This window comes from Oryzias melastigma, linkage group LG7 (genome assembly GCF_002922805.2).
Source record: "Oryzias melastigma strain HK-1 linkage group LG7, ASM292280v2, whole genome shotgun sequence".
Classification (NCBI taxonomy): domain Eukaryota; kingdom Metazoa; phylum Chordata; class Actinopteri; order Beloniformes; family Adrianichthyidae; genus Oryzias; species Oryzias melastigma.
The window spans coordinates 16,303,613-16,329,956 of NC_050518.1; the positions used below are offsets into that span (position 1 = coordinate 16,303,613).

The window sequence follows — 26,344 nt, forward strand, 5'->3', positions numbered from 1 at the left end:
AATAAATAGGATCCGCCTGTCCTGAGCTTTGAGGTTTGCCTTGATGCTGGTACATATAAAGCTGCAGATGTGAGGACCGCCAATCAAGTTAACTCCTCAGAAAAACAGCATCAGTTTTTCAGTAACTCAGTAAATAATTTTCAAAAAATCACATTATTGTTCAAATTTTTCAGAAATTCCTAATATTATTACTCTTTCGACTAATACAAGTTGTAGACATGTTCTTATCTTCTCGCTTTAGGATTTCATTTAGAAATGATTTTTTAATGGTATTGGTTGATGCGATTAACCTTCCTCTTGTGCTTGCTTCCTGTTATCATCCACTATGTCAACGGGTCGGTTTTGATCCGTGTTTTTAATCACTTTTAAAATACACTAAAAACATCAATATTTTTAACATATCTTGGTTATCTTGTTAGGCTTCTTTATCCATGGAAATGTTGGTTTCATCATTTTTTTCTGTGTCTCTCTCTGCTTTTAAAAAAAATACATATGCCTCCAGATTTCAATAAAAAATAGAAAATATAACCTCAAGAGAATTATAAAAATAAATCAACGGTTATTGTGTTGGTTGAACTTTATTTAGAGTTTAGAACACATCTACAACATTATTTTTTTATTTATTTTTTTATTATTAACTCTAGTAACTTCTATCATGTCGACTAATTTATATTTTTTTCAAGAACATGCAAAAATACACAAAGACCTGCATATTTCTGCCAGCAGAAGAACTTTAATCTGAACTCAGTGGAACACAAAGAAACAAATCTATCCAATAGGAATCACTTATATCTTTCTAAAGAAAGCTAAATCAGAGAAAAGTCTTGTGTGTCTGGACATGCTCCAGTTTGTTTATTTTGCTTTTTTGCAAATATACTGGACACATGAGCATCTCCAGAAGATAACAGAGGAGAGGAGGTGATTGTCAGTCTGTCGGCTGAAATCCACTTTAGTTTTGGCTCTAATTATTGCTTTTTGAAGTTATTTTATTAAAACCGAGTCAAAACTGACCCTGACACAAGAAATGATATAATTTCAACCAGAGCATTTTTGAATAAACAATAAAAGTGTTAAAAATTGAAATGAGTTGAAATCAAGGCTCTTGACATGGTCAAAAGTCTTGAGAGAATAAATGAGTTCTAAGTGGTTACTTTATGCAGATAACAAGATTTAAGGTTACCTTAAGTACTAGTTGTTGTAGTTCTACAAAAAATAGCTAAAAAATAGAAGAAAAAAAAATAAAAAAGTTAGAAAAAATATCTTATAAACCAAAAAAGTTATGTCAAAAATCATTAAAAAATACTTATTAAAAAAATCAAAGAAAAATGTCTAAAAAAAATAAAAAATTCTATCTTGAAAATCATTATAAAATACACCTTGAAAAACACATTGAGAGGCCAAAACAGACTGACGGTATGGTGACATAAACACGGATCATGACGATGACACGGACACATTGAGTCTTTTCAACTTTTAATTGCAGGTCATCCTATAGTTTTATGAGCAGATGAGGTTAGTCAGGAAACACTTAAAATAATGTTAGAGAAAATATTGTAAATAATGTAAAAGCAGTCGTCGTCTGATTGTGCACTAAGTGCATCTGTTACGTGTGTGTGTATCTGTCCTTTGCTGCAGACGTGTGCATGATTACGGCCTTTGTGAATGTAGTTTGGTCATGGCTCGGAGCTTAATTATCACAGAGACTGGAACAATCACACTCTAATGACCAAACATTAATTGGACAATGTTAATGTTATCAGCTGTGCGTGATGGAGTCATTAGAAATCCTGCCTCTCAGCAGTGCGCTGCAGTAATGAAATGTTAATACTAGACAAATGCATTTATACTATTGATGCAGCGAAATGGCTGTGATTTGCTGCTCATTTAACTGCCTCAAACTTGTTGTATTAAGCGTATCTTCCTTCCCTGAGGTACATTAAAAGGGTGTGCTGGATCTTAATTTATTGCCTTCTCTACTTAAGTAATACTAATGGCACTCCTCCATCATTAGCAATTAAATGGAAAATTAAAACTCATACATGTACACAGTTATTCTTGTTTTATTTTTGGAGCACTAATACGTTTGAGTCTCCTATGCATCGCAGGGATTTTTAGGGTCACTTAATGGGGCTTTTTGCCAGATGTTGGGCAGTCTTTTTTTCTTTTTTTCACTTGTATCCCAAATGTTGTTCAGCTGAATGGCTGACTGCATTCAACAGCTTTGAGAGCATCCACATGGTTTGTCTGAGCAGCAGCTTCATTACTTTTCACAGGACTTGTGAAGGCTGTAGGAACAGCCTGTCCTTTGCTGAACTTATAGACTTTATTATTTTCAGGGGAGCTCTTTAAATTTACAAATGACTCTCTCTCCAAGGGGGTCTAACATTTTCCATCTTTTTTTCTGTTGTTAACAATTTTTGGAAAATTATTAGACTTGACAAACTTTATAAATGTTTTATGTGTCTACCACTCATGTGATGGATGGATTTTATGTTTTTTTTTCGTTAGTTTTTTAAATTTCAAGGACATGACTTTGCTCTGTCATTGAATGAACCAACAGAGAAACAAAGAATTGCTGAACAGCTGATGGCACATTTTATATGATGAAAAAACAAAACAAAAAAAAAAAAATAGGGTAAAGGGATTCGACTGTGATTGCAACATTCAACAAGTCAAATTAATCAATTGGAAAGACAGAAATAATAGTTTGAAAGGTGGATGGATGGAAGGAGGGATGAAAATGGGATGAAGGAAGGTAGGAAAGAATGGAGAGAGGGAGGAATGGAATGAAGGAAAGAAGGGAGGGAGAGAGGGGGGACGGAAGGGAGGGAGGGATGAATTGTAGGAAGGAAGGTAGGGCAGAAGGGAGGGAGGGAGAAAGGGATGAATGGAAGGAGGGAAATAAGGGAGAGAGGGAGGGATTCAAAGAAGGAAGGTAGGAAAGAAGGAAGGAAAGAAGGAAGGGAGAGAAGGGGAGATAGGGAGGGACTGGTGAATGGAGGGAAGGATGGATGGATGATGGATGGATGGATGGATGGATGGATGGATGGATGGATGGATGGATGGATGGATGGATGAAATGAAGGAAGGGAGAAAGGGGTGAATGGAGAGAAGGAAGGATGAATGGATATGGATGGATGGATGGAAGGAAGGGAGAAAGAGAGGGAGGGGCGGGTGAATGGATATGGATGGATGGATGGATAGATGGATGAATGGAAGGAAAGAAGAGGGGGAGGGACAAAGGGGTGAATGGAAGGAAGGATAGATGGATGAAAAGATGGATGAATCGATGGATGAAAAGATGGATGGAGGGATGGAAGGAAGAAAATGTATTTTTCACCAACAATAAAATGTCTGAAATAGACAATAAATAAATAAAACAAAAACATTTAAATCACATGGATGAGTGGATGTCAAGTGTTTTTGGTTCGGCTCTTTGTATAAGTATTTAGGAGCCTCATTACTACCTGATGACAGTGGGAATGGATTAACCCTTAAACACCAGAGCTCCAGTGTTTATGTTCTTTGATTTACTCTCATTTTATAATTATTAAAACAATCCATGTAATTCCAGCAGATTCTGAAGAAGAAAAGTGTCCCGAGCCACAAATTACTTTGATCATGTTGAAAAGCTACAGTATGGTAACGATTTTGTGTTAAAGTGTTAAAGACCCACTCCAATGAAAACCATGTTCTTAGCATGTTCTTGTACCACTTTTGTCATGTCGGAGAACACAAATAAAGAAAGTTAAGCTTAAAACTGCATTTCTGAATATTTCCTCATTGTAAATCAGGAGCAGACAACTTCTAACCACAATCTTTCTGCCCCGCTCTATTCTGATGTATCGTGTAGACAAATAGATCCATGCACCTCTTTGTTTTCCTCGTCTGAGCTAGCTTGTGGCTAAAAAAACAAACAAAAAAAAAAAAACTGTGCGGCTTGGAGTTGTGAGGGGCTGTAAGCTAGCAGGAGCGGGTGTAAACAGATGGATGTCGGGAAGTAGGGGTGGGATTACTCAGTGCCACAACTCAGAGGCAAATTTTTAATGAACTAAAGCTGCTCTGCAGAAAGTGTGTCCTAGAAAATGACTATAAACAAAATAGCATAATCATGATTTAAACACCACTGAAAGCACTTTAAAAATAGATTAAAAAATGATCTTTTAAGATGTAGCATAAAGTTCCATCCTGACATCCTTTATTCTGTATCTTGGACTGTAATGCATTTCATTCTTAGTATTTAGTCATCTAATCTGACATTTTCTACTTTTCAAAAAGTCACATTAATCTTATTCAAAATGGCTTTTAATTAGGACGAAACATTTTGTACGTTTAACCAGATAAGCTTATCTTTTCCCACAGTTTCATCAGGAAGGCAATTATTTTTAATTATCAGCTGTCATTGTATTCTAACATAATACTTTTGTAAGATCTGTAAAACCCCGGAGCAAACGAGGACAGTGATGAAAAGGCATAAGTAGGACTCGAATATGAAAAGATGACGTGGCCACGGACGCTTATTTTCAGTTTACTGCAGGCTAATTTCTCTAACTATTTTTGAATTGTCTTCTATGGGTAATTATAATTTTGTGTCAGCCTTCATTAAGCTCAAACGTTAGTGTGAGCGGCGGCGGCGGCGGCAGAAAATGGACCAACAGCAAGAGGGATTGCACATGAAGCTGCTCATTTGATGTCCTTCGCCTCAACTGTTGACAATCACACTTTATCATTGTCTGGAATGACTCATAGAAACAAACAAAAATGACATGCTGGTGTCATGTTAAAAAAAATGTTATTCCAACCTTAAAAATACAGCATTTTTTAAATTCTCAAGACACAGGTAGCAGCCCTCAGCAAATGCAAATATGAAGAGCACACAATTTACACTCTCCTCCTGCAAGCACTTCAGTGTTTGGGTTGTTCCGCTTTAAAGCCACTTTACCAAACCTACTTTAGCGTACCTGTAGTTTTTGTGTTCCGTCTGCTGTGTTGTTCACAAAGGGCTGACAATAGGCAAAGGGAGCTCATCTTTAATTCAAAGCAGGCTTCCTCAGACAGAGATAAATCCTCTCCCCACTTATGAGAAGGAAAGAAGCCTCAAAGTGTTCATCACTCTATTCAGCAATTATTTAGCCAACCTGTATCCTCTATTTCGCGGAAGGATTCAATTTTATATTTCCGTGGGCATTTAGCTGATACTCTCACTTAGAGTGACACTGATTGCCGAAGCTGGCGCCTCTTGTGCAGCGCCGGCGTTTGAACCTGCAGCACATGGACATCGTTGTCAAATTCATCTTCAAATGTGACATGCAGTTCACAGCGGGTTGCAACTTATTCAAATTACTTCACCGGCGAACTAAACACTTTGACATATTTTGCTCTTCATTACAGCGTGATTTCATTAGAAAACCATTTTTAGCCGACTGATTTGATTTTGCCGTCGTGAACGTTTTCACAAACATTTTTTTTTTTTGCAAATCACAGAGCTTCAGGTGAGCGGCTCTGCAGCAGGTTGACATACCTTGAAGTGCTGGTGCCAGTGCAAATATGCCTATGTTTGCTTTGTATGATCAATTTGTTATTCCTTTGTGAGGACCTAACGGCATGAAAGGCCTGGTATTCTCTGCATGAATCATTTAGATGAAAGCCTGAGGAGAAGAGGGAAAAGAGCATGAGGCACCTGATGTCAACTTTAATTAGAATCCAGTTTGGTCCGCATTACCTTGACTTTGAAATCCAGGAGTCCTGCAGGGGAAGTGGAGACATTTCTCGGTTACAGGATGCAATTAGACTATGTAATTTTGGTCACTGCTCCGTGCCACAGAAAACAACTGTGAAGAGAAGTTGACAGGCTTTTATACTTTTTTTTTGTGCAAAATAAACCCAGGCACTGCAGATGTACAGTATATTCTCTCAATTCATGGCGGTCACGCAGCGGATTTTACAGGTATTACTGAAAAGACATCACCCGTATTGATCTTTACTCAGTTAAGTATTTTTTTCTGGCTTGAGGGGATTTTGTCTTGATGGGTTCTGTTTCACGTTTAACAGCGTATCATCTCATCCCGCTGCACCTCGGTATTCATGAAAAGAGAAAAAGTGACTTCCAAGCAGAGAGAGAGTTGAGCATGACTAGACTCTGCCTTGGTGAGCCGAACGAAACGTCTTCAGAACAAACCCATGGGAGCTTCCAATCCCTGGATGGTGCGTCATGAAAAAAAGAAGTCAGGACACATCAGCATCACTTGTGTTTAACCTCTCACTGCTCTGTAGGCTGATGTGAGACATCAGAGCCTACAGGTGCAACTGGGAAGACTGACAGACGAAAGGATTTGCTGGCTTCCATCATGAGCATTTAGAAATTGGGAATGAAAATTATTTTTGGACTGTGTAGCCTGAAGTATAAATACAAAAAAAGCTAAATCTGAAGAAGCGTCCATTGACTGGCAGCTGATGATATAATATTCGCAGACTTGATAATGGATAGTGTGCTGTAATTTGTTTATTATGCACAATTTTCTGCATAGATGCAACAAACAATGTGCCACTCTATCGGGAAATGAATATTTAATACATGTCATTCAGATGTGTACTGATTGCTAATACACCCACTTTACTAGACGTACAGTAAAACCTTGTGCTCATTAAAACTGAATGTGCCTGTCGCAATTCATTAAACGCTTGAACTTTATGACTTTTGTGTTTTCCTTACAAATAATGCAGCCATTATAGATGTATAGGCATCTCGATGTTAAGAAGGTGGGTTTGTGTTCCACAATTGTTTTGTGGTTTTGCTTTGGTCACTTTTTGTCACATTTTTCACAAACTTTTCTTGGAAAAGTTAAATCTTTATTTATTTTATTTTCCCTTGCAGCAAGTTGTATTTTCGGGGATATTACCTTTGCACTGTAAATATATCATGTTGGCCTTAGGCAAAACAAACATATAAATCCAATATTTCTTTGGACAGCAGTGGTCACCACTGTAAATTGAACACATAATCCTTTTTTTTTTGTAAGAATCTGGGCAAATATTCTTTTCGACAGAACATCAGTGTGTTGGATTTAAGGATTACATTTTTAGATACAGTCCGTGGTAGACAAAATATTGTTTTTTTCACAAAAGTCAGCAAGATGTTCCACGTTTTATCTTAGGATGCAACAGGAATAATAAGAATAATAAAAAAAAGGGTACATCTAAAAGTAGCTCACAGACCAGCTCTTCATCTCTGACCTAAAAATTATTGAGGCGGATTATGGTTATGCTGGCTGGGATGAAATTATTTTTAGGTTTAAAAGCAAATATTATATGTCAAGCTATTATTTCTTTCTCAAAAACTACAAAGCTGGTGCATTTAAATAAGTAGACAGAGGGGTATGCTTTGAAAAAAAAAATAAAAAAATGTTAAGCCCTGCAAAAAAAAGTTCATTTCTTTCATAGCTGGATGACACTTCGCACAGCACACAAGAAAGTCGGATTGCTTCTGGGACTAATCTTGAAAGGCTGTGAAAGCAACGGCCAATAACCCTCTGTGCTCTGCACCAACAGGAGAAAGCCATGACACCCACTCACTCATGTGTACAATTGTTCTCAAGGTCTTGTGTATTGCAGGAGCGACTCTAATTAATGAATGGGTGTCAGGGTTTAAGAGCAAAGGTATTAATGAAATGCTTTCAGCTAAATAAATGCAATTAAAGAAATAGTTTGGCATTTTGTGGAGTGTACTGTCTCATCAGAATTGGATGAGAAGTGTTCTTACAGATTTAAGTGTTATTTCTGAAGTTACGCTGTAAGGAATAAACTGGAATTAAGAGTGGCTCATTCCAAATCTCACAGATTATTTGTTGTTTGTTTTAATGTGTTTTGTTAAAATGTGTTTTTTGGGGGTAAAAGGTGCTTTAGGGAAGCATTAATACAATATTTAAAAAGTTACATTTGTCACAAATATATTTAAAAAGTTCAAACTGCAAAGCCACCTAGGATAAAAATGGCTTTTTTTGGTGGACAAAGTAAAAAAAAAATGCTGAGAACATGTTCTGCCTTTTTTTGTTCTGCTTTGCTTTCACATTGTACTCTTGAGAGCAGGACAAACCAACTGGGAACATCATGCAGCTACATCGACTGCTCCTTTGCAGTAATGCATGAACAAAAAGAAAAACACAAGGCAGGAAATAGCTAATCTAGTCCTCTGACTATCATATATTAATGAGTGCCATCATCTCCCCACTGCACCTCACTTACAGGCAAGACATTTTCCATCTATTTTGGGATTCACACTTCTCTGCAGTTGGACCGTGAGCTGCTTTAGTGCTGGCTCCTTGTGTCACTTGTCCTCACGGGTTGCCTGAGCTTTTTGGGCAGGAGTTTGTCTGTATTCACTCTGTCACTGGGATACACGAGGGTTCCCTCGAAAGTGAACTTCAGGTGAACCCAGGTTCACATGTTGGGTTGTCTCTGGAGCTCAGAGGAATTTTCACATCTGCAAAATGACGTCAACTCTCTGAGGAAAAGGCCGTTTGGGTCAGTCTAGAGTTCACTGTGTTGGACTGGACAAATGCAAAATGTCATGTAGACAAACAAGAAAAGAAATGGAAAAAAAAGAAATATTTTCTGTACTAAAGTTTCTTAGCAGGTTCCTGCCTTATTCAGCTTTGCTCCAGGAAAATTATTAAATGTCCTCTTTAGTTCACATTAATCAGCAACTTTATGTTATTGAATAAACAACATTAAGTGGCCTTGTGATAGAGGACCTACTGCCTCCCTGCTTGACACTCAGCAATAAGAGGCAGGACTGGGGAGTTAAACTACCAAATGGTTCCCGAGTGCAGCTGAGTCTGCAGCTCACCCTTCCCCCAGGGGATGGGCCAAATGCGGAGCACAAATTTCACACACCTAAGTGTGTGAATACTAATGGGAGTTTAACTTTGAATCCTCATTGTAATTATTTCCAGTCGATTTAAACTTAAACTTAATAAACTTAAGATATATATAGGAGCTGTAGTTAATAAGATGAAGGTTTGTCCTGAGTTGAGTTTTGACATTTTTACTAAGTTGTATGATTCCATGGTTGGATCTGTTCTGTTTTATGCTGCTGGAGTTTGGGGGTTTGAAGATGCTCCAGAATGTAATAAAGTTCACGCCCGAGCATTGAGATACTTCCTGGGAGTTCATACATTTACCACCAGAGCTGCCATAGAGGGTGACATGGGGTGGGAACCATGTGTGATTCGGCAAAGAGCAGAAGTCCTCAGACTGTGGAACCGCCTTGTAAGTCTACCAGAGGAAAGACTTACACGAAAAGTTTTTAACTGGGATAGAGCACACAGATGTCCCTGGTCTAAAGAGGTTCTTGAATTATTTTCAGTTGCAAATTTAGGATATTTGTTTTTCAACAATCTACAGTGCAAGATTATGTATATTAAAAATATTTTGTTTCAAAATTTTAAAGAGCAATGGAAACTTAATGTCTTACAAAAGCCAAAGCTAAGAAGTTATTTACAGTTTAAGGAAAGTTTCTCTACTGAGCCATATGTTAAATATAATTTAAAAAGAAGACAGAGGTCCCTGTGTGCTCAGTTCAGAGCAGGAGTGCTGCCCCTAGAGGTGGAAGTGGGACGCTTTAAAGGAGTCCCAGAGGAGGACAGGTTGTGTACAGTCTGTGATTTGTGTTTAGTGGAAGATGAATTTCATTTTATGTTTTACTGTCCATTGTATAATGATGTGAGAATCGATTTGTATAATGTGATACAGCAGAAAAACCCAGATCTGTTTTGGTCGCGTGAAGGAGAAATTTTGCAGTGGTTATTTAAAAATGAAATCTTTTGTGTGGTTAACTTTATTGAGAAAGCGTGGAATTTAAGACAAGACACACTGTACTCAGAAAGATTGTAATTGATTTGTAATTGATTTATGATTGATTTGTGATAATGTGTGTATTTATGTTGATGGTATTCACTGATGACTATTTGTTATGGCCATCTTACCTGATTTTTGTTCATTAGTGTCATATAAGCCCATGTGGGCTGGGCACCTGAGTGCATGACACTTTAATAAAAAATATTCATTCATTCATTCATTCATTCATTCATTCATATACTTGAACATACTTTGTATAAATTGTTTCAAGTGATTACATTTTTTTGGCAATATATTTCTAACTTTTAAAAATCATTTCACTGTTATTCCTTACTTGGAAAAGCAAATGTATCTGTTCCAGCTGAGAGAGAAGCACAGAGACTACCCCTGATACTGAATACTAAATCATTTAAATATTACTTTTGTTGTGTGTGGTTTGATTTGGGAACTTTACATTGTCTGTGGGCTGTAGTACTGCATTATAGATTTATTATACATGGTCTGGCTTTAAAATCTCTTGAGTTGCCACTTGTGCGGAGCTACTTTGTGGTCCCTCTAGAACATGCTTAAACTCTGAATATGTTCTACTAAGAAATTCAACAGCCTGTACTGATTTGAATTGAAGGTACCTGTATGTTTCTATAGGGGTAAGGTACAAAGGCACATTCTAAAGATTTTGATTTTACTGTGCAACCTAAATAGACAGTGAGGCGTAAACACACTATTCTTTCTGGATTGAGTTCCTTTGCAAACTACTTATCGATATGGTCCAGAATAGTCCATAGAATGATGCTTAAAATGAAATTTGATACCCAATCTGACAAACTGGTACATCTATTGGCCAAGTTGCTACGATAGTTTTAAAATTCCTGGGAGAAGGCCCAACGTATTGGATGAGATCAAGTCTTCCTTACGGAGTCTTGAGGATTTCCTTTGGAGCTCCTGTAGACAAAATATTGTTGGTCCCTCCTGGGGTAGCCTGAAACAGTGGCTCAGGCTGGTTGTGCTGTTAAACCCGACTCCACAGCCTTTATTGGAAAAGGTTATGCCAACGTCTTTAAACAATCTGGCTGAAAGTCTCCGTTTAAACTGCTGCCCACGCAACCATGGTCACAGATAAGTATCAGAAAAGAGATGGAGGAATCCATTTATGATTTCTAGAGACACTTAAGATTTTTTTATCCTCCCATTCCAACAGCAGGGGCTTAATCATATCCTCAGGAAGTGCAAGGTGCAGTGAATCTTAAATATTTGTCTCATGTGCTCAGCCTTCCAGAATGACAAAGATGTCCTCACAGACGTAACAGGAACAGTGACTTACTTTAATTCATTTTGCACACAGTAATGAATTGCTTCATATCTACAAGATCATCATTTGAATGATTCCACACAAATAAGGCATTTTAAGTATTGAACATAACCCACTGATTGGGCGTTTTGATGGTCTAATCTGTTCTAGGGTAGCTGAAATGTTAACAAAAAGGTTGGTACAGCCACTCAAGAGGAGGTCACAGTCTTACACGTACCATAGAAAACCAATGCTAAAACATAAGCCTCATGACGTACCTGTATCGTGTCACCGAGATTCTATCTCCTCAACCTTTTAGCAGTGGAAGGTTCTGTGTGTAACAGTATGTTAGATTTACCACCGTCACAAATGTATTTCATTTACACCGGAAAAGACAAACAGTTTATGTACAACATTTTTCTTCCTGCAATATTAAAAAGACAAAGAAATAATAATAAAAAAAAAGATCCTGAGGGCTGTCAGCTTCTGCGCTTGCTCATTCCACGTTCTTTGATAAACTCCTCTCCTGTTTGGTGCCTTGCAATAGACATTTGTCTCATTGGTGTCTGAAGAGGGTTTTCAGTTACTCTCCAAATATTAATCCAAATGCACAGACAGTCGTACTCCATCTCTAAGTTGGAAAAAAATGATGGAAATAGATTCATTACAAGGTTATGATGAAGTTCCCCGGAGGCTGCTTGGAGAGCAGATATTTTTGGGAGCCTTGAGAAAGATGTGCTTAATGTATTTTACATCTTTTTTTCAAACTTCTATCTTCTAGTTGTTGACATTTCTTGAAGCAACAATAGGCTCATTGTCTCTTGTAATAATTGATCCACTGACAGTTCTGAAAGAATAAAGAAAGCAGTTAACACACCGGAGAGCTTTTTTTAAATTATGATACTGATGTTTCAAGGGGTATATGGGATGGATAGACTAACCTCGGAACCAGAGGTATTCCCTTGCAATCCCTTGCAAAGTTGTTAATATGTTGTCGTTGTGTATGGCTGAGTGTTCTGCCAAGGAAAAGGAGAGAAAAACAGAGTTAGTATCATCAAAACAAACCGGTACTGAAACTGTTGGATTTTCCACTTCTGATTTGTTGAAGCAAACAATGAGAAATGGTGAAATCTTGTGAACGGAACAGGAATTTGTATTCACTTTTGCTATTGTTCCTGACTCTTGATTAAGGCTGCTTAATCCTAGGGCACTGTTGCTGGGTTATTTTCACCTGAGAAAAAATATTTACATGATTTTTTGGAGTGTCATGGGTCCCTGGGTAAAGTCTCTCTTATCCCAGGAATGGTTGGACCAAAGGCCAAGTCTCCAGTTTCATTATTATTATTATTATTTTAGGATTTTTATCTTTTAAAATTCCAAATGTTTCAGTAATTTTCAAAAATGTTTTAGGATCTTTCAATGTTTTTATTTTCCATTTTGTTACATAAACAACAGTTGAAAAAAGAATAAAACGACTCAAATTTATAATGTGTTGTCATATTTTGATCTACTTTTTATGATAAATTCCTTTTATTAGGTATATTATATCGGGTACAAATTACTGTGAAAGTGACGGTGTAACTTTTTATAGCAAAAGTCTCCCACCTGGTTGATTGGTTCCTGCTTATATGTGGTTGACATTTGCCTCGATAATCAGTTTTCTGTTTGGCTGATCAGAATGAGTAATCCTTCTCCCCATCTCCAAACTAAGAACCAAGTTCTATGTAATGGGGAGTGATTAATGGTGTATGCTTATACCTTTTTAGAAGCCCCAAAGCACTTTACAGTCACTCCTTTTCACACATTCACACACTGATGCCAAACACTGGTTCCAACCTATCACCACCAGGAGCAGTGTGGGGTTCAGCGTCTTGCCCAAGGATACTTTGACACGTGGTTGGGAACCAAACGTGCAATTTTCCGATCAGAGCAGAGGAAACTTAAAGGAAGACCACAAAGTGAGTGTACCAACTTGTGGTGGGTGTATTAAGAAGATAGAAAATCAAGATGACGGGTTTCCTCATTCTCACAGCACAAGGAAAGATCTGCTGGCAAGTCATGTTATTCTCAGGTCTATTAGTGCTTGTACTGAACATGTGGAGGACGAGTTGTAAGCCATACAATCTTTCTGTGGATGTAGAGTGAATGTGTCTCATTTTTAATTTGTACAGTGTACTGGTGAAACCAGCAGCACCCTAAAGTTAGTAAAGACTCAATCCCATAAAAATTGTGTTTTTGGTGTTTTTAACATGTTCTTGTGGTATTTTTTCTCACAATGGAGGACAAATATAAATAAAATTAAGATTAAAACTGCATTTCTGAGTATTTCTTTATCCAAATAGTTGTCACTTATGAATAAATGGCTGATGTTATTTATGTGTGACCAAGGACCAAAACTGACAGAAATTTGTGTTGGCCACACATAATATGTGTAGCTAAAATGCACATTGCTGCATTACCTTCACGACTTTGAACCCCTAATTAAGTGTGAATCGTTACTTCCATAATAAATAACTGATTCAGAAACAACTGTGGATGATGTTAAATTATTTGATAAACGTCATTGACATGCTATTGGCAACATCAAGACAAATTGATTCTGCAAATTAATGGTTAATGTTAAAAGTTTTTTTTTTAGAAAGTTAGAAAATTTAAAGTGTATAGAAAAACCTGAAAATTTTAGGAATAACATTTCTTCTGAGGGGTTTAGTTCTATTAAGTTCCAAATGTGCTAACATGAAACTAACCTATACAAAAACAAAACTTAAATCTAGCAAAGGTCCTCACAATATCAGTGCCAACATCTGTCAGAACTAAACTCTTCTTTGGTTATCAAGAGGGATAAGAGGATATTAAATAGAACAACCTTCTTTATTTTACATTTTTGGCGAATAAAATACCTGAAATGAATTATCATGGGCAGAGGATATGATTTTATTCAGCAGATTTCACAAAGCCTCTTTGGAATTTTGACTTTGTGTGAAAAATATGCTTCTGAACCTGTTACCACCAGGAGGGAAAGAGTTCTACAGAAAAAGGTTCTGGGCTGTTTTGCAATATCTCTGTGCACTTCATGGTCTGACCTTTGGGCGAACTTGCTGAGGTGTCTCCTCCTGGGAGGTTCGCCAGGTTTGCTGTAGGAAACATTTTCCTCTTGTGAATAATCTTTCTCACATCTTGATAATGACCCCAAATTGTTTTGGAAATGGTGTAACAGCCCTTCCTCAGATTTGTGGGCAGCAACAACAGCTTCTCCAAGAATATTACACAAGTTTTTCATTTTTGTGACAACACTAAATTGAATGCTCCAAAGTGGATTTTGTTTTATTTTTCTGAAGCATTTCCCTTTGGCTCTCAAGTCTGCTAAATTTTGTTATTATTTTATTAGAAATTGATAGTTACCACCTAAGACAACGATGTTGTTGCAAATAATGGTTTTGCATTTTGAGTTAACATTGGCTACTAGTAATTAGTTGTAATGTGTGCTGTGTTTCTACTCTCCTGAAACTGTATACGGTCAATTTTAGGAATAAGGAAACATAAAAAAGAAAGCTTTACTTAACTTATTTTTTAAAAATTTTCATCTACTTTCTCTAAAAATATTGAGTTCAAAGCTTTTCAGAATAAAAAAAACAGTGCACATTTTTAAAGTCCTGCTCCAATCATGATTGGTTGTAAAAACATGTCCAGCGGTCTTTTATTTAGATTTTAATTTTATGCCAAANNNNAAAAAAAAAAAAAAAAAAAACTGTCATTTTTTTCTAAGACGTATTTTCATGACAAATTCACATCTCCTGCCCTCATTTCCCATCATCCTTTTGTTTACTCTCTTTCCTGCTAGCTTAGAGCTCCTCGTGACCCCAATCGAACGAAAAGGGTGAGCCATTTTGGAGCTGTACAGTTTTGAGTCAGATACCAACTTGGAAGAGGAAAACAAAGACGTACATGGATCAATTTGTCTGCATCATAATGGAGCTACATCATTTTTTCACCACAATTTAAATAAAGAGAAAAGCAATTTTAATGTTTTTTTAATTTTATTTATTTATGTCCTCCATCATGAGGAAAATGCTACAAGTAGGGACTCCAGCCAAAGGCCTCTAAATGAAAATTAGCCTGCGGCTATAATCTGGCATATTTACTCTTGCTTTAATTTTCATTTAATATGCATGTCCATTTTTCAATAAAGTTCATTAAGAACATGTTAAAAACACAAAAAAATCATTTTTTCTGGAGTGGATCTTTAAGAAAGTTTCAAAAAGATTAATGACATGTTAAAAAAAAAAAAACCTTTACAGTGAGGCAAATAAGCATTTGAACACCCAGTGATTTTGCAATTTCTCTGACTTAGAAACCATGGAAGGGTCTGAAATTTTCATCTTTGGTGCATGTCCACTGTGAGAAACGTACACAAAAAAGAAAAACAAACGTGTAAATCACATGACATGATTTTTTAATATTATTTATTTGTCTGCTAATGTTGCCAATGAGTATTTGATACCTGTCTATCAGGTTGAATTCTGACTGTCAAAGACCTGTTAGTCCACCTATAAAGAGTCAATTTATTATCCTAAATAAGTAGCACCTGTTTAAAGTCGTTATCTGCATAAAGACACCTGTCCACTCCATGCAATCAGTAAGACTCTTACTTCTAACATGGCCAAGACCAAAGAGCTGTCAAAAGACACCAGAGACTAAATTGAAGATCTCCACAAGACTGGGAAGGACTCTGGGGTAATTACCAAGTACTTGGTGAAAATAGATCCACTGTTGGAGCAATTATTAGAAAATAGAAGAAGCTAAACATGACTGTCAATCTCCCTCAGACCGGGTCTCCATGCAAGATCTCATCTAGTGGGGTCTTAATGATCCTAAGAAAGGTGAGGAATCAGCTGGTCAATGACCTGAAAAGAGCTGGGAAACAAGGTTATTGTTGGTCATCCACTAAGATGCCATGGTTTGAAATCATGAATGGCATGGAAGGTTCCCCTGCTTAAACCAATCAGTGACCATTTGGATGATCCAGAGGAGTCATGGGAGAAAATCATGTAGTCATATGAGACCAAAATAGAACTTTTTGGTCTTGATGAGTACCATCCCAATAACACAGTTCCCTTTGTGAAGCATAGCGGTGGTAGCATCATGCTATGGGGGTATTTTTTTGCACATGAGGCAGGACGACTGCACTGTATTAAGGAGAGGATAACTGGGGCCATGTATTACAAGATTTTTGGGAACCATCTCCTTCTCTCAGTTAGAGCATTGAAAAATGGTTTGTGGCTTCCAACATGACAATGACCTGAAGCACAGAGCCAGGGTAGCCAAAGAGAGGATCCAGACGAAGCATATCAAGGTTCTGGAGTGGCCTAGCCAGTCTCCAGACCTAAACCCGATAGAAAATCTTTGGAGGAAGCTCAAACACTGTGCTTCTCAGCAACAGCCAGAAACATAACTGATCTAGAGAAGATCTGTGTGGAGGAGTGGGCCAAAACTCCTCTCGCAGTGTGTGCACACCTTGAGAAAAACTACAGGAAACGTTTAACCTCTGTATTCACAAACAAAGGCTACTGTCCCAAATATTAAAACTGATTTGTTCATGTGTTCAACTACTTATTTACAGCAGGAGCAAACAAATGAATTATTTAAAAAAAATAATACCATGGGATTTCATAGTGGACATGCACCTCTTCCATGATTTCTAATTGGGAGAACTTGCAAAATGACAAGATGTTCAAATACTTATTTGCCTCACTGTATATATTTATATCAAAATAGTGTTTTTAAGTATTTACTTTTGGCAATAAAACTGATAAAAATGGGAGTTATGATACTTTCCTCTTAAGTCATTAAAGGCTGACATTCAATATTTCACACTGGCTTAAAATTTAGAATTTTATTGTCCCTCTTCTCGTGTTATCCTAAGCCAGCACAGAGCAAAGACTCACCTGGCGCCATTCCCTGAACTTTTGCCAAAACTCCACTCAACCTCACAGTGTTTAACAACAAATGAATCCAGGCGAGTGCCGTTCAACTCCCAGTGAAGAACGCAATGCATTATTCTTCTGAGTGGTGAGGTAACCTTACCCTTGTGGTTTTAACCTTGTTGCCGGCGTAGCACATCCAGCCTGAGTTGTCAGGGAGCGTCTTGCATTCCTCCCCTTCCAGGCAAGGCTCCATCTCACACCACCACCTCCCAATTACTATCGATGCTGTAGGCAACAAAAGCAACAGAAATAGCAAAAGAGATGCATTTTTTTTTTCTTGTATGGAACATTTATGATTTTTTTTCTTGTCTAATACAAGGCGGGGACAAGCCAACTCTCCCTTACGGCTGTAAGGAGAACGCATGCCCTGTTTCAGGTGTAAAGTTGAAAACATAAAAACTTTTCAAAAAATAATTTGATCCTTGACAGGTTTTATCAGATTCTTCACAGTTCTAGTGTTTTTAAGACTTGCACTGTAGGTCCCAGGTGGGGCAGTCCAGCTAAGGTGAACTTCACTTCAAAACAAGTAAATAAAAAAAAAAAAAAAAAAAAAAACAAACACAACCAAGTAAGTCTCTCTAAGCATCATTTAGCATGGCGAAGTCTCACTCCAATCATCTTTTGATCTATTATAAAAGCCTTCCAAGTGGTCTTTTAATTACAATTATGCCGTTTTTAGCCAAAATCAAAAACTGTGTTTTGAATAAAAGTCAAATATCCTTTTTTGCGAATGTTCTAAGTAAAAACATAAGAACTAAGAACATTAAAACTAATTAGCTCCTGATTTTTTATGTCAAAATAAGTTCAATGCTCTTGTTTTGTTCCATAACATAATAATTCAAAACCCTCAGAATGACAACACGATTATCCATGACCTCAGCAACAGCCTGGCTGAAATAATCTAGTCAAAGTTATTTATTGGAATTAGTGCTAAAACACCGGAGGACATTGTTTTGGAAACAAACTCAAAACCACTGCCAACCAATTTCTTTAAAAATGTCTTCAGCTGTCTGAAAATTATGTTTAGGAAATTGCTAATAAGTTGCTCCAGTCAGGGTTTTTTTATATTTTGCCTTCCAAAATCTCTTAAAACCCCCTCTAAGAAAAGCCGCCTGGATGGTCTCATGTTTAACAATTAAAGACCAATTTCTGATCCAGCTGAACAACTTTGAAACAAACAAACAGCCTATTTCAACCAGGATTTAGGCAATGCTTCAACACAGAGAATGCACTTACGTCTTTTAAAGTACTGAAACGGTCTGCAGCTCATTGTAACCATTATTCCTGTTCTGCTACTAGTTTTAAACTACTGCTAGTTTTAAAACACTCAATAGTACTTCCATCAATTTTCTATACCTGCTTGGTACATACAGTTCAGGGTCATGGGGTTGATGAAATCCACCCAACTACTGTTAGAAGAGGGGACACACCTTGACATGTTGCCAGTCCATTCCACGGACACACAAAGGCAAACAAACACAAACAATGATTTACTGTTACAAATAGCCTGTAGAAAACCTTTAAACGCACTAGCTACTACCTATCTCTAAGGGAGCGCCCAGCAAAGAAACCTTATTTCGGCCGTTTGTATTCAGGACCTCGATTTTTCCGTCAAGACCCAGAGCTCATGACCATAGGTGAATATTGGAACAAAGATCGTCCAGTAAATTGAGAGCTTCCACTGCAAATGCCCCAACAAATGGAGGGTTAAGAGGAAGGGAGAAGGGAAGAATTCAGATTGGGCCTTACACTCTTCCACCTGGGGCAGGAATCAGGCACTGATTGGGTTTTATTTGGTCCTGGTGCCCAAGCGGTTCTTTGATTGTGGTTCCTAATCGAGTCCAATTTCGGTACTTCAGTAATAAAAAATTATCTTTTCCAAATCAACACAATTTAATTACCAATTCACATAATGAGCATGATTAAGACCTCCACGTCAAAAATTGACATTTTGGGTGTTGTCGTTTTTTCATGCAGCCAGACATTCGAGCGCTGTACGGCGCGTGATCGCCCCATCAGTGGTTTTATATTATCCCGCCCACTATCACAGGAAAGGCAGAAGGATTGGCTAGAACTTCAAAGTACTGTGGACTTTCAATTAAACTAAGCACCAAAAAGCGGCACCATTTGCCGCAGCTTTTTTCAGTTTCGATTGAACCGTGAAAATTATTCGGTGCCCTTCCCTAGGCAGGAGCACCCCCCCCCCACCCCAGCGAGGGGAAACTACCTTTCTTAGGTCAAGAAACATGGCCTCAGACTTAGGGTGCTGACCCAGCTGCTTCACATTTGGCCGCAAACCACCATATTGCATACTGGAGGTCCTAGCTTGATAAAGTTAACAGGACAACATAATCTGCAAAGAGCAGAAAAGAAATCCTGTGGGTCCCAAACCAGATCCCCTCCAGCCTCTGGCTGCACAAAGAAATTCTGTTCATAAAGATTATGAACAGAGCCGGTGATAAAGGGCAGCCCTGCCAAAGTCCAACATGCACCGGGAACAGGTCTGACTTACTGCTGGATATTTGATCCAAGCAGAGAACGGACAGCCCCTCAGTAAGGCTCCCCACAATCTGCATCCTCCACAGGGGGAAACACTCGAACACCTTCACCAAATCCACAAAACACATATGGACTGGATGAAGAAACTCCCACCAACTCTCCAGCACCTTAGAGAGGGTGTAGAGCTGGACCAGGACGAAAACCGCACTGTTGTTCCTGGATCTGAGGTTCGACTATTGGATGAACTCTCCTCTCTTTTTTAATTTTATATATATTTTTTTGGCATGAATTAAAGCAGAAATATACAGAAAAAGCATTTTATCAACAGTAAAAATTGAAATGCTTTTTTCCTACTTTTGACAGAAGCTTCCTTCTAAAATAAAATACAATATAGCCTACAAAGGATCATCACACTGAAGCTAATGTACTCGAGTTAAGTTAGTAGTTTTATTTGGAAAAACACCTCTCTTGCAGTGATAGAAATGATGCTTGACCAAATAATTACCAAAATAATACAATTCTTATGTAATTTCATTTCAACCACAATCAGAAAATGTTTTTGCCCTTTACAGACAAGTAAAACAAAACAAAAAAAAAATAAAAATACCACAGTTTTCCAGACCAAATGTGACTGGAGTGGGAGAATGACCCTCCTATGAAGACAAAAATGGTATTTCCTCCTGTCATTCTTTTCCCTACAGCTGTTAACCGGGACATGAACACAACTTTTTTTGGCTTATGATTCAATAAAAATAGTATTTAAAGAATATATACTTTTTTTTAGCAACCCCATCTGTATAGCTAATAAACACTGTTTTGCTGCATAAGAATATATCTGCTTTTAGCTCATAGGCTACAAATATAATCAGAGAAGATCAAACATGTTACTAAAGTTTTGATTGTATTTGAAATAGTAGCTTCCATGTAGAGACTTGAGTTGGTGTAATGTCAGCAGGGGTGTAAAAAACTTTATCTTCCTGTTCTTGGAGCACCTCAGGCATAAATGTATAAACATAACTAATCTGAATCAAATCAATGATAAGTGAATAATTTTTCTTCAGCCAGAGAGCCACAATGGAGGGGTAGGGGAGCTACATGTGGCTCCAGAGCCTCAGGTTGTATACTCCTGCACTAGCATGCTCCACACAGAGGGGACCCAGCTGGAGTTTGAACCAGGGAGCTTCTTGCTGTGAGGTGAGGGTGCTAACCACTACTCCACCTTGCAGCCCCACTTAACAGTGTGAAACGCACACACTTCCTAGATATTTTTGCGGTTCACAAACTCAGCAGAGCTCAGAGATCCACAGAAAGCAATCAGGATGGAAAATCTGGAGTCAAATTGGGTAAAGCTGCTTTGTTCTTTTTAGGTCCAAACATAAAAGGGAACTTATTTCCTCTGCTTTTGTTGTAATATTTGCCAATTTGTCTTAAAGAGCACTTTGAACTATAACGTTGAAGTGTAATGCTGGTACACACGTGTGACACACATGGAAAAGCCGGGCCATTTGTGAATAAAAAGTGAAGCGAGACTCCACATCTCATCGGGACATTTTGCAACAATTTATGAATGCCATGAGCAATTTATCAGCAGCACTTCTAGTTCAATGAGACAGGAGTCAAGGATTATTGTGTTAAAACTACAACTTAAAAAACGGGACTCTTCAATAGTCATAAAATTGATTCACTTTTCACAAAATAGGGAACTAAATTGCTATCCATAAAAATAAACGCATCTGTGCACCTTCTTTTTTGCACACATCAATGTAGAGACTGAAATTAAGGCTTTTTATTAAGTGAGGAGACTGGTAGGTGTGACTCAGACTTGACTTTAATTCATGCCACACTCCTGCCATCGGGAGAGAAAATTGCTTTAAATACAGGGTAAGTAGACAGTAAATGGTTTGTAATGTGTGGCAGAGGAAAAGAATCTGTCAGAGCTGACATCCGGAGACCTCAAATGGCACAAGTCTGTACAGAGATTGAAGTCATATTTGCAAAAGGATTTAAGATAGAAGCTGAAGGGAAAAGGTTTCAAGAGCTAATATGTGTTTTATCTGTGTCACACCCCAGTATTAAATCCAAGAGACACCAGCTTTGATGCAGATATTTGTCAGTGCAGGTGTGTAACCAACACAAGAAGAGAAAAAAAAAAAAACTTCCAATGACATTAATGTTGTCTTTTCATTTCCTTGCTCTGTCCTGAGGTGTATTGCATTCAGCAGGTGTGTTTGACTGTCTCATTTGGTAAGGAAGTTTATCCATGCAGATATCCTCTGTTGCCTGTCAGCTACAGAGTTTGGATAGGGCATTTTCTGAGGTAATCTTATTTGAGATAAGACTGGCTTCCAACCTCCAAATCTCTTGGTTTTTGTTGTATCACATGTAAACTAAAAAAGGGGAAAAAAGTCTTTTAGGCAATAAAGTACTTTTCTTTGACTGATGACGTTTTTTGTGTGGTGATCAAATACTCACCATCGACACATGAAGGCCTGTTTCTGGTGGTCCCGGCCACTTTCCCCGGCAGACAAGAGCACTTCACCGTCTGTGACCTCTCCTCGATTCTGTTCTTGTTACAGCATCTGTGTGCAGCGATTACTTCGCATGTGCCCCCCTCTGATGAGGAAAAAAATAGTTAGCAAACATTAGGATACATTGGGTTAGCATTATAAAAAAATTACGGTTGTTCAAGCTTTGGTCTTAGGTTTAAAGTCCCACATGACAATAAAAAAAAAAAAAAAAAAACGTTCCCAGTGGTGTTTAGTTATGATATTTTTAACCAAAATCTCACGACCTTAGTGTCTTAAAAAGCTATATTTCATGTTGATCTGAAGCCACTGCTTACAAAATCTTCTCTGGGTGGCCGCTGAGCTGAATAGCCCCGCCCCTGATCCCCCCTGATCTGATGATGATAGCTGTGTTGTGCTATCAAATAGAAAAAAGGGTCTAGCTGCTTAGAACGTTTATTTTTTATTACCACTGAAAAGTATGGCTTTTCATTGTCATTGAGATTGAGCATGCTGGCCGGGGCAGCTCAGGGAGCTTGCGCATGTGCTCTTGTGCACAGACCTTCTGACATCATAATTCAAACAGAGCATCTTTGCAAAAGTTTGACTGACAGCGAATTAAACGGAGAAATACTCAGAAATGCAAAAACCATATGATTTATTACATTTGCTGTCTTTCATAAGAAAAATCCCACACATGCAAGTTAAAAACTCAAAAAACATGATTCTCATCAGACGGAGACTTTAAAGACCAACTCTGAGCACGTTTGTGCAGGCTGCTAAAATGTTCATGCATGCTATGGTTCTGTCACACATGACATTTTGTCTTACAACCTGGTCACAGGTTAACAAAACAGCACAAAAACCCATACAGTCACTGTATAAACAAATAATGAAAAATACCAGATAAAAAAAAGAAAAAAAAAACTGCGATATCACCATTGCGCGAATTTACAAAAACATAAACTGCTAAGTTGAAAGAGCATTGTTAAGAAACACGGAACTATATCTGTTTTATAAAATCATTGATGGTTTGTCAAAATAAGAAGTACCGCCCAAAGAGTGACACGAGGGTCTGTGAATTTAATTTTTATATGACTCTCCCCCTTTGTCTGATCAATGCAATTATGTCTTTTATATTAATTTTAATGTTATGTATGTTATGCATTTTTTATAAATAGGTATTTAAATTATGTGCCTTATTTTTTTTATTGTATATCCTTTTTATTGTTGCTTAAAATTTAGTATTTAATTGTTGTTTTTAGCTTTTCAGGTCAACAATTTTATCATCTGTCCAGAGATGAAAATCCCTGCTGGGCTAATTCTGGCTCAATGCATGTAATGCTTTAAATGTGCATCGTTCCTGAGAAATAAATAAAAAAGTGAAATAAATTATTAAAATTGTGTTTTTGGTGTTTTTAACATGTTCTTGTGGCATTTTTCTGATGTTTATGAAGAAACTTAAGTTGAAATATATTCAAATTGTTGTGGATCAGGAACGGACAATAGAATGGTGTGGGTAAGGGGGACGGGGTTGCTCTATGCTAACAGTCCCAACCACATTAGGAATTCAGTAAAAAGACGAATTCCTGATGAACTACTGCTGCTCTGCAGGAATTATGTCTTAGAAAACAACACAGGTTTTTTTTTATTTTGGCTAAAAGCTGCTCAACTTATATTAAAGACACTTTTAAATGATCAAAAAGTGACTCAAGTGGGTATTTAACCACTTGCGCTAATATTTGAGCTAACTCTCTACACATGTAGTCACAAGGCCCCGGTTAAGCAGACTTGACCGCTGCGGTAATTTAACCCAGAATGTAATGTCTACACATGTGGTCACCAGGTCCTAAGAGGTGCAGTATGACTGCTAATTCTATGTTTTGAAAAGTTCAGTCTCCCTGAAATATGACCTCTTGCTGAAAAGCTTTATCCACTCTTGACTTCTCTTGTTTTGGGATGTCAGCCATCTATTTTCAGGATTTTTCCCTGATGTTGTTTGACAGATTCAGAGTTCTGGAAAAGTCACCTTAACACCATCGTGGTGGAAAAACTGTCAATTATATAATCCTGTTTTTTTATTTACTTGTTTTTTACAAATAACAAATATAACTTAAAAAGTATATGACATATTTTTTAATGTCAATTCTTTAAAAAAATTGTAAAAATGTAAACAATTATTAAGAATAGATGTTTTCAGAGTGAAATAAAAATATGTGCACTGGCAGGGAAAGGCGCCTGCTTTAAGGTTAAAAAATATAAAAATTGATTCCACCAAGCAATTATCAGCAAAGCACTTGCTGTTTTATCAAGTATAAGAGGATGGCCCAATCAGACATAACCCACCTCAACGGCTGGTCTCTCCCTCCCACTGCTCTAAGGCTCTCCACATATGAGATACGTGAAGCAAAAGAGCATCCGACAATTACAGGCGTCAGCACGACACCAGATCAAGGAGGGTTCGGAGAGCACAGGAAAGCAGCAGATTTATTCTTCTATGATACAGTATATATATATATATATTTTAAACAAGGTTTTAGAAATGCACAATCTGTGCATCATTTTATTAAATTCAGGTGTTCTTTACACTAGGTTCCCACAAACATGAGAAAGCCTTCTGATGTCAGAAAAGAAGAAGTAAATAAATTGCTGCAGCTGATTTAATGATATGAAGCCATTTATTACAGCTTTTGGTGGAGCTCATAAATTTTTGTTGCTTCATAACAAACTTTTATATATCCGCTCTTTAATATGACTTGTTTTTATTAAAGTAAATCTAGGAATTATACCGAACATTCATTAAAAAAAAAAAATCCAAACTGAATAGAGTAAAGTTTGCCAATGCCGGAGGAAGAGGAGGAGGTTTTGGGAGAACGAGCTGCTCATCTGGAACAGACCAAGGAAGGAACAAAGCTGTGAGCACAGACCAAAAAACAAAAGCTGTCCAGTAACGCAAAATTTAAGTGAGATTTGATCTCTCACAAAATGTTCCAGACTTTACTGACAGAAAAAAGGAACAAGAAAACTGATATTTTAGTGGTAACTGGAGAAAAAGAAAACTTTTTAAATGGATTTTTCTTCAAAAATTTCTCAAAACTCGACTGACATGTTCACATTTTGTACTTCCTTGATCCATTTAATGATAAAACTCAGACAAGTAAAGTCCGTGAAGGTTTGTTTTTATTTTTAATTCTATGTTTTGGCTTTTGAAGCCTCAATACAACAAAATAAGCTGTTGAAAACATTTTTTAAATTGTAAATTAAAATTTAAAAAAGACAGATCCACAGATGGGATCAATTTAAAAAAAATGAAAAGAGTCAGGTAGAATCTGCCTAACACCATAAATCTTCTAAATAAATAGAATAAAGACGAGATAAAATGTAGAGGAAGGTTCTAAGAGGTGGTCCTGACATGGAACATTAGACAAGCAAGTACCAGTCATATTTGATTTATCACTTAAGCAAAAGAATCCAGTATAGGTGAAATAAACTGCTTTTTCAGAAATACTTTAGCCGTGGGGGGTCTACTTGCCAACATTTGACCCTTTTCTTTAGGACCAAAACTCACAGAGAATAAAGTCCCACTTCACTGATTAAAAAAAAGAAAAAAAAACTTTATTTGTTTTTATGGACATGAAACCATTTATGTATAAAATGTAGCTTCTAAAATATTTAGATTATTACGCTAAATGTTTGTATATCTAACAATTTTAACATCTTTTACTTTTGACATACTAGTTCCTTTCAAAATAAAATACCCCCTGTGTTAACCCTAAAACACTTTTATTGTAAAAGTTACGCAATAAAAAGTATTTGTCATAAAAAAATTGACAACACATGACAATTTAGAGTAGTTTTTTTATTTTTAATTGCGGTTATGTAACAAAATGGAAAATAAAAATATAGGAAGCTCCTAAAAACATGATTGAAAAATTAAGAATTTTTGAAAAAAAAAAATCCTCTAAAAATAATAATACATGGCCTTTGGTCCCCCCATTCCTGTGAAACTCAGAAAAATGCAACACATTGAAAATCAGGAAAATACTTTAGCTTTGGTGAAAATCCCTCGGCGATTGTGCTCTAGGGTTAAATAAGATTAAACAGATTTATTTTAATTTACAATGCAATAAAGTAAAACATGAAATGCTTTTTGTCCTTTACTATTGAATATAAACCTAGCAATAATAGTGTAGAATCCAACTTTTTGTATAAAT

At 37.1% G+C, this 26,344-nt stretch overlaps 1 protein-coding gene across 2 annotated transcripts in view; it reads right to left on the reverse strand.

Moving 5' to 3' along the window:
- Positions 1-11,156: 11,156 nt before the first annotated feature.
- The window catches only part of LOC112158659 (chemokine-like protein TAFA-1), a 44,299-nt gene continuing 29,111 nt past the window's right edge, over positions 11,157-26,344 (reverse strand). For both annotated transcript variants that reach the window (XM_024292116.2, XM_036212817.1), the window contains 4 exons: positions 22,099-22,239; positions 17,228-17,352; positions 12,085-12,159; positions 11,157-11,990 (listed from right to left, as the gene is read on the reverse strand). In XM_024292116.2, the coding sequence (XP_024147884.1) occupies positions 12,127-12,159; positions 17,228-17,352; positions 22,099-22,239 (299 nt within the window). In that variant the 3' untranslated portion in view covers positions 11,157-11,990; positions 12,085-12,126. The remainder of the gene's footprint in view (positions 11,991-12,084; positions 12,160-17,227; positions 17,353-22,098; positions 22,240-26,344) is intronic.